At 33.5% G+C, this 9,774-nt stretch overlaps 1 protein-coding gene across 1 annotated transcript; it reads left to right on the forward strand.

Moving 5' to 3' along the window:
* The first annotated feature begins 2,256 nt into the window (after positions 1 to 2,256).
* On the forward strand, positions 2,257 to 5,559 carry LOC124375025 (cytochrome P450 6j1-like). The gene is made up of 3 exons (XM_046833154.1): positions 2,257 to 2,464; positions 4,604 to 4,852; positions 5,311 to 5,559. Exons 1-3 carry the CDS (start codon positions 2,401 to 2,403, stop codon positions 5,478 to 5,480), a joined length of 483 nt encoding a protein of 160 aa, XP_046689110.1. The 5' UTR covers positions 2,257 to 2,400; the 3' UTR covers positions 5,481 to 5,559.
* Positions 5,560 to 9,774: the final 4,215 nt, after the last annotated feature.

Here is a 9,774-nt window from a genome sequence, read left to right on the forward strand (position 1 = left end):
CATCTAAAAGTTCTTAGTCTCAAAATCATAGACTTTCTCTTTCTCTTCGTTGCCATTGTGTTATTCTTGTCCTCGTTCTCATGCCTGTTAGGATTGTATTTGTCAAGTGCTTCAATGAAATAATGTTTTTTTAGTTGAAGAAACTGTCTCTCTGTCTGTAGTAATGTTTTGTATTTTCTTTCCTTTTTTTGACTTGATGACAGGGAAGGTTATGTTTAAAAACCATTTGTCAGAATCTTGCAAATGGATTTCATGTGCACCATATTGGTAGAAGACTGCGTCTTCAAGAACTGTTTTCTCCAGACTTGTAAGATCTAGCAGACACTCCCATATTTCATGATGTTTTCTCGAACTGAGTATTCTACTTTCTGAAGTCCAAGAGATGAATATTTGTGTTTTCATTAATACTTTTTAAGTATACAAATTTGGACAGTGTGGTCTGATATTGCTGTATTAATAATAGTCACATCTAAGTATTCATGATCCAGATTAGTACAGACACAGTCAATGCAGGTTTTTGATGTAGGTGTTAATTCTAGTAGGTGGAATAGACAGTAATGTCCCATTTTGACTCGGAAGAATTTCTGACAGGTGTTTTTGGTCAAGTCCATTTTTTTTATAATATCATTGTTAATGTCCCCTATTATTAGCACCGGGTATTTTTATGTTGGTATTTTGTTTAATATCTCTGACATCATCTCAAGATCTTCTTTCAGATTCCCCTAGGTAATCGGCCTCTAGTTTCAACGGCCTCAGAGTGAAATGAGGTGTTTTTCACTGGCATATATTGTAACCCCTACCTACTGGTGATGTACTCTGCTGAAGTCTGTAGCTTAATCATGTGGTAATCAAAACCGCCATGTTCTGTAAACATAAGTACCTCTGGTTTGGTGCTGACTAGAAGTTCACTTACACAATCAATTTTGTTGGCTACTCTGTCATTGTTTTGGTGGAGAATATTGAGGTTATTGTTTATTCGTATTTTGTTGCTAGCTCTTGCTATTTTTAATCTTTGATTTTTGCTAGACGATGTTTAAAAAAAATACTTGACCTCTCAGATATTGCATTAGTATTGTTGTTTGTTTCCATGTTGTTATCTGGTGTTCTGTTGAGTTTTTTTTTGTTGAGGAATCTAGTAAATTTGATAGAAAAAAGTCTAGATACAGTGTCATTTCTATAACGAATTCTGGCTTTCACTGGATGGCCTTTTGTGTACTCTAAAAGTTTCCAAACACTTTTGGTTTTTTGAGCTTTTCTCTGAAATATATTTGGGGTCTTTAACTAAATGTTTTGTGGGGAGGAGGGTGCATTGACTTTTTTTTAACTGGGACCTGGACTTCCTTAATTACGTGGCTCTTCTGCCATTTTAGCAAGGTGAGGTACTACTGGCTATTTTGATCTCTTCTTAGCCCTTTGTGAGGATACAGTGAAGTGGTTTATCTTGATGTTATGAGTTTTCTTTGTATTTTTATTAGGAGTGTTAGCTCTCTGGAGTGTAGACAGGCTGAAGACATAAGGTATTCCTCCAAAAGTTGTTCTGAGATTATATTGCGTACCTAAACACACCACATTGTTTAATCAGGGTAACTAAATCAAATTTATTTGCAAAATTAGCTAGCCTATTGTTTAAAATGTGTTTGGACATCACCTTAATCTTGTAGTAAGGCTCTTTAACAGAGAGGTCACGGATTCAACTCCCAAAGAGGTCAATACAAACTTGTAAATGAATTTGGGAAATTTTTCCTTAAAACATTTGTAAATATTCACATTTAAAAATGCCATTGCATTGGAAAAAATCTACCTAATAAAACATTAAATTAAGAAATAATACTTCTAACTTGAGTCATATGCCTCAAAACTGCTTACCACGTTTTTACAAAAGGCTTAATCAAAAACCATAATTTGTATTAGAATAAAACTCACACTACACTCAAAACTTTTAATACAGTTTACAGACATACTATATTTTTTATAGGTGACCTTTCTGCACTGTTGGTGTTTTGATTTTAGCCTTTAATTTCTGCATAAATTTTAACAAAAGAGGCTGTCAACAGTCAGTCAGTGTAAGTTGTACAGTGCTACTGTCTACACCTTTTTCACATTTTGGAAATTTCAGTTACCTACATTTTTTTATTACAAAGATTATTGTGAATAGTCTGCATCTATCAGGAGTAAACACTTTTTTTTTGAATCTGTTTTGTTGTCCACACTGTTATATTTGTTTTTTAATTTATTTTAGGTATGACATTTGAGGAAAATGGCTTGCCAAATATTTGTCATATTTGCTGGCGGGTTTGAAACGTCATCTACAGTTTCCTCAACAGCTTTGTACGAAATGGCTTTGCATCCCGACATACAAGAAAAGGTCCGGAAAGAAGTGGATGAAGTTTCTTTCCAGACATGAAAGGAGTTATTACCTACCAAGCATTAAAGGAAATGTCCTACGTGGAGCAAGTCATTTATGGTACAATACTCATACAAAACTACTCATGTACCTATTTATATGGTTTTCTAACAAACCTTACAAGTTTATTGAGATGTATTTCAATGCCTTTCTCACTGGCTGATTTTAGGTGTAGATTTTTATCAGTATTTTCAAAACATGGTAACCATCATGAAATGGAATCAGCTTGTATGTTTAATCCTTAGAGTAATATTCAAACTGGAATAACTGCAGGAGGATTCTCTCTTTTACAGACACAAAGACTAGAAGTCATCCTTCAAAGCACATAATCACTTCTTTTAAACTTATTGTTTTATCAACCAGACATTGTAAGTCATATGGAAAAAGACAACAAAGAGAATCAAATAATAAATCAGTCAGTTTAAATTCTGAATGAAAATTTCAAGAACTAATCTATTATAGTGGGGTTTTCAATGATATAAAAAAACTTGAGGAAACCTCCTTTTGCATTTAGCTCTATAAAGAATCTTTGCACTTGCTTTCGATTTGACTGGTAATCAGGATGGGTAAGGTTTAAGGGTAGGGATCGCCCACTATCAAGATTCTATACAGTAAGCACTATATCTGCCATGTAACCATTAACAGCAACTTCCATTTATGTAGGACAGATACATTAAATTGAAATCAAATGTGCAAGAAGGCAGGAACAAAACCGTAATTTATGAACTAAATAACAAACTTTACCACAATCTTCAAGAAAAGTAAAATTAATTAAAGTCAAAAACAGTGTAATAAAAAAGGTAATAACAAAACAAATGTGCTGATAAAACAATATAACAAATCCATAAAGAACATAGTAACCATGTAAACGAAAACAATGACTGTGAACAAAGGCTTATACTATGTAAAAAAGTGACAATAGCCGTAACAATATGTTATAATCAACATTCAAAACTAGCTAAACTGTAAAATAATAAACCAACAATTTAATCAATCTTATATTACAACCTTATAAACTAAAATAAAAAAAACAACAAATAATACTATGATAACAAGTAAGCTTAGAAATCGAAAAGAACAAGGCAAAAGACCAACTTAACAGATTGACATGACTATTTTGTATAATAAAGAACTATACCTGTAGGTAGAAATCTTAGTATGTGACAACAAAAACAGGTAATAGTGCATAAATAATAACAGTCAAGGGAAAATGAGGTAAAATGCAATAAGGAGAAAACAAGAGCTTGGAATGGAAAATGACAAGTGAGAAATAAGTTAAATGGTTTAATATTAAGTACTCCAAAAATAACACTTTTAAAAAATGCTTTAGAAGAAGTGAAGAAGTCAACATAAGCAGGCAATACCAGTCTAAAGAAGCCTGGAGATGCCGATGTACAGGTAATATGTTGGCATGAATATCCATCAGAAGATGGTTTTAGAGCAGGTGCCTTTTAGAATGGAGAAGCGCCATTAATCTTGCAGAGAAAACAGAAGGTCAAAACATTTTCTCTCAGTGTGAGGGATTGTAGATTGAACAAGTTCCCACTGAAGCAGTGCCAGGAGTCTCAAAGTATGTGAAACCTAGTCTCATGCTAAGGATTGTCACTTTGAGAGAAGGGGAGACTAGCTTTGTTCCTCTTTCAGTCAATTGGGTAGGGGATGGTATTCCCTCATGTTTGTGCTAGCAACAGCCCTTTAACACTAAAAGAAACACCACCCAATCCAAAAGTCACCCTCCACGATGAACAAGACCAATAGATCAACCCTTTTATCCCAATATTTCAATATTATTTCTGGTTTATGGTGATGGACTTTCCCAGATTTAACACATCAGATTTCACTGTACACAGTTTAGGTTTCAACTGAAAAGTATAAATCAGCCAGTAGCGAACCCTCCTGGGATTATAATTGGCTTAATAGTTAAAGGGGTCAATATCACATCTTTGATAGTGCTTTCAAGATAAATCCTGCTGGAATCTTACAAATAATTTGGCATTTTTATTTAAACTTCAATATTGTTAAGCACAAGATTATTTTTTGTGTCATGTTTAATGCCAAAATTTACTTATAGCATGTATTTTAATGTTATTTTTAATACAATTAATTATGATACATATTTTGTTTTACTAACAATTAATTATATTTTGTGAGGATGTTTGAATATTTGATTCATTTTGTATTTTCTTCTTCATTTAACAGAGGCACTTCGTCGCTATTCTCCTTTCCCTATACTGACCAGAAACTGCACCAAGCAATATCAGATGTCAGATGGCCTGGTGATCGAGAAAGGCACAAGAGTTGTCATTCCCTTGGTTGCACTGCATCACGATTCAGACTACTATCCGGACCCTTACCGGTTTGATCCAGAACGTTTTAGTCCTGAAAATCTTCGTAATCATCTTGGCACAACTTCTATTCCTTTCGGAGATGGCCCGATGGTTTGCCTCGGTAAAATACTTTTGAAATAATTATTTTACTACACTTACAAAATTAGCATAACCATTTCTAGTAATAAGAAATTTAAGCGGAAAGTAGCATTATTTTGTGCATTTCTGTGGCTAAGGATACTGAAGGAAGTATACAAAATATCTAAAGGAAAATTTCTATGAACTTATCACTCACATTTTTTTAAAGAGAGGAAGAAAATCATACACAGAACATTCTTACAAATAAAGTTGTTAATAAAGTATGTTCTACCACAAACCAAATAGAAAATACTAAAAATTGTAATTGAATAAAATTTCAATAGTACAATAATTCTTTGTTCAAAATATTTAGTATTTTGGTTGCATCCAACTGGATTCCTTCAAACCAAAGTTTTAAAAGCGTTCTGAGTTAATTTTCAGAGTTATTCATTTTATATATTAATTGTCTCTTCTATATTTACAATTGTATTGTGATTTTAGGGCAACGTTTTGGAAAAATGCAAGCCAAATGTGTGATTGCCACAATTATCTCTCAATTCGAGCTGACGCCAGTTCCGGAGACTCCAACTCAATTGACAATAGACCCTCTTCAGTTCCTTACAACTATGGCACATCCAATCCTCATCAGATTGTCAAAAACGAAAGGATAAACTACATTAGCATTATGTTATTGGAAACAAAAAAATTAATAAAAATTGAATGAAACCTAAATAAAATTTTATAGTATTAGAGAATATTTTTTTTACAAAGTATATGTTATATTAAAATACTTGGTATGATACTTTCTATGATATTATATATATATATATATATATATTAGCTGTTAGTAAAGTACAAAATGATAAGTATTCAGATGTTAAACGTTATATAAACAAGTACCCTATTTTTTACCTAGTATTTGTACTACCAAGTACTATTTTAACTATGCATTTTCAAATTACCCAGTAAGGTATTTTCATTATCCAAGAGATATTTTTATGGCATAAATAAGTATCCTCAATATTATTATTAACAATTTGAAAAACATTCTTTGTTTCATTAAAAGGACCTGTTTTAGTAGCAATGTAGAATTAGTATTAACAAGAGATCAGTTACGTCAGATTTATACACTTCAGTTTGTCATTTGGTATGGAAACCTCGGGAATCTCCAGCAGCCAAATGTCCCTTGGCTAGAGTGACCACACTGTTGAGATATAAAGAGTGTAAAAATATTATGAATATACTTTGAAGGAGGATTTAGACAAGGCTTGTACAATTTGAATGCCACTTTGTAATATACTGGCGTGGGACTATTTAAACGAGGCTTGTTACAGCTGATTTCCAGAATACTGTTCTATTGCATTCCACAAAAATTCGTTCCCTTTGAACAGTTCTAACACACCGTAACACTTGCTCCAAACTCCATGTTAACAGTTTTGAACTCTTTTTCAACTTACATGAATTAAGCATTATTACACTTTTAAGCTTAAAAAACTCGTAGACAACAGTGGTGAACTAGAAACAAGTCCACTTTTAACAGGCTACAAAGCTGTTTAGATGGGGACAATTTACACATGGCTTGCTACAGCTGACTTCCAGAATTCTGTTCTACTGCATTCCACAAAAATGCACACCCTTCAAACAGTTCTAATTGTCCGTATTACTTGAAACCAGTTTGCAAAAATCACTTGTGTGAACGTGGACCTAAGAAAAAACGGGAAAGTGATGTAGCTGCTTTTATTTTCAAGCAGACTTTGAAAAGGTGGTGGCCTGTAACTTGCCACTGTCTACTCTCCTATTACCAGGCTTATTGTTTACACAAGATTGCAGGCTTGTAACAAGACGCTTTAACAAGCCACTTGTAAAAATTTTTCGTCTAAAATCTCCCTTAACAGGTATACTTTTTACAAATAACTTTAGTATTAAATCATATTATGCATGTGTATTTTATGTATTAAAACCAATAAAATATTGATTTAAGAGTGGCAGATTTTTACTAATTACATCCACTCAATCCTAAGATTTGGATAAGAACCCAGAGATGTATTGCAGTAGTAATCATCTGTCTGTAGTGAATGGGCCCAATGCTTAAGAATACAATGTCAAAAAAGGTGATTCGTTTAAAATTACATTATAATAACAATCTTATGTTTCATGATGGAAGTGGATGGAAGTTTCATTTCACAGTGATACATTACAAAGTGTAATTCTACCTGTACTATATATATTATTTCAGTTGCACTTGAGCATACAAATATCTTTATAAACTCAGATTTTACCACAAAATAAGTTTTGTCACATTCAGTTCATTATGGTTCCTTGTGCCGCATTTAGTAATATAAGAAAGTGTAATTTTACCACTACAATATATATATATATACACAGGGTGATTCGGTTAGTGTTACCGGCACTTTCTGAGCTGATTGTACTATAAAAAATAAAGAAAAAAGTTCATATAAACATGGGTCCGGAAATGCTTCCTTACTGGGTTATGGCCAATTGAAGATTTCACCAAAAATTGTGTGCAGGAGGTCAAATGATGATTTGCCGCGTGTTTATGAAGAGATATTTATAGGCGAATGCAAACTTTTTCTAACAGATTTTTAGATGAGAAATTGAATAAAGTTCATCTCATAGCTGTATCTCATTTAGTTTTTTTGTTATACTACAAAAAAACAGAAATAAAATAATTTTGAAAATACTTTTTTAAGGTTTAACGGACAATTATTTTGTTAAATAGGCATTGAAGACCCACATTTTTACAAAGAAACTTGCAGAAAATTTAATTCTGAATAAAATTATGTGCCACACGGCTATTAACAGCGAAGTATTAGTTTCTGGGAATTTACATTTTACAACAAAAGACACATTCTACCAAGCAAGAAATTCCATAAAGCAAAGGAAACCGCATTTTATTGAACATAGAGTAGCATACACATAAGATTTATTTGGATGCAATTTACAATTAAGTTTTTATAATAAATTATTGTTTTTAATATAAAGAGATTATAATACTACGTACCACGTTCAAAAGACAGTTGTTCAAATAATCAGTCCTTGGACTCAAATACACTTAGCAGATCGCTTTCTGATTGATCGAGTTATCCATCCGCAACGTCTGCAACGATTGTTTTTCTTCCTCTCCCGATCTTGTGCTGCGGCATCTTCAATTCGATTTCATTAACTCTCTTCACGTGTATTTACTTTTTCCCTTGGTACACAGGTTTGTCTTCATCCAACCCCTCATCATATACGAAATCTAATGGAGTTAGATCTGGTGAATATGGAATTTAATTTTTACAACAAACTTTCTACCAGCAAGAAATTCCAAAGCAAAGGAAACGCATTTTAATGACATAGAGTAGACTACACATAAGATTTATTAGGATGCAATTTAATTAAGTTTAAATTAATTATAGTTTTCATCTAAAGCTTATAATACTACGTACACTTTCATAACAGGTGTTCAAAAATCAGTCCTTGTACTTCAATACACCTTAGCAGCCTCGCTTTTGATTGATCGAGTTATCCTACGCAACGCTCTGCAGACGATTGTTTTTGATTTGTGCGGGCCGGCATCTTCAATTCGATTTATTAACTCTTCACGTGTATTTATTTTTCCTGGTACACCAGGTTCTTCTATTCCAAACCCCGATATACAGAAATCTTAATGGAGTTTTAGATTGGGGATCTTGGTGGCCAAGTGTGTGGTTCCACCAACGCGGACCAATCCATCGCGCTCTGGGGAAAATAGCCTCGTTTTAAGTGCATTGTGTACATGTATGGGAAAAGTGCGGACATAGGGGCTCTCACCATCATGTTGTTAAATAAATATTTCGCACCTCACTTCGCTGGCTAACTGGAACATCTTCTAAATAATAGTGGTAGTTGTTCTGTAAGCGAATTTCTAGGTGACATGCGGGAATTTAGATGTCCTCGGAAGAATGAATGGTCCTATTACATCGTAATCATGGGAATGAGTCCACACCATAACCATTTACACTAAAATCTGTGTTGATAGTTGACGCGCAACGACGCATTGTAACTCATGTCGGATTTCCCTCTGCCCCATAGCGCGTGGTTCACATTCGTGAAGGTTGTTGACGGCCATCTCGGTATAATTGAGCTTCATCAGTGATTAATTTGGGTTCTATGATTTGTTGACGGTTTCTAATTATACCAGTTGCTAAATCTCCAATCGGAGAGGAGGGATCTGTTGGTTGCTTTACTTTGACACATACTTGTTTGTTTTATCGGTAAGGTAAAAACATGACTAACTTTTTGCGACAAAGTTCTCCCATACATTCAGACTGAGACACTGCGAAATCGCGCTCCTATTAGAAAGACGCCGTTTAGGCGGGCGGTACTGACACCAGGACTGTGTTCCAAGTAGCCATGATTTATAGCCTCTTCCAGTATCTACATTATTTCTGGGCAGGGGCCAGATCCCGATAATTATTAATTACTAGGAAGTTTAACCTGTTCACTCTTAGGGTACGAAATGATCCAATGATCGTGTTTTTGGGTTTGGAAACTCTGCAGATTTTAGGAAATCGTTCTACTCGGTTTTCTGCAGCAGCAGCCGGTTTCTGCATTTCCGTCACAAACACCTAAGGACAAATACATGTCAGCATATTTCTTACAGTTTGTAATATAACAAAAGAGGGCAATTGCAATTGTGAGTAGTAGAGTTACTTTTTAAAAATTACACTTTCACTAAACAAACGAGTAGTAAATTAATTGTATTAAAATTGCCACTCATATAAAATCTAGGTTACAGAGATTGGTAACAAATAAATTTGGTCTTCCTCATAAATTGCAGTAGTATTGATTGAAACCCTTCTGTAAAATGAATGCCAAAAATTTTTAAATTAAAAATGAAATTTTTTAAAAAAAAATTTTAATAAAATTTTTTATGTTTCATTAAATGGGGGGGTTTCATTTAAGTAAAAAAATTTTTTCAAT

The sequence above is a fragment of the Homalodisca vitripennis genome, unplaced genomic scaffold (assembly GCF_021130785.1).
Source record: "Homalodisca vitripennis isolate AUS2020 unplaced genomic scaffold, UT_GWSS_2.1 ScUCBcl_12563;HRSCAF=22333, whole genome shotgun sequence".
Classification (NCBI taxonomy): domain Eukaryota; kingdom Metazoa; phylum Arthropoda; class Insecta; order Hemiptera; family Cicadellidae; genus Homalodisca; species Homalodisca vitripennis.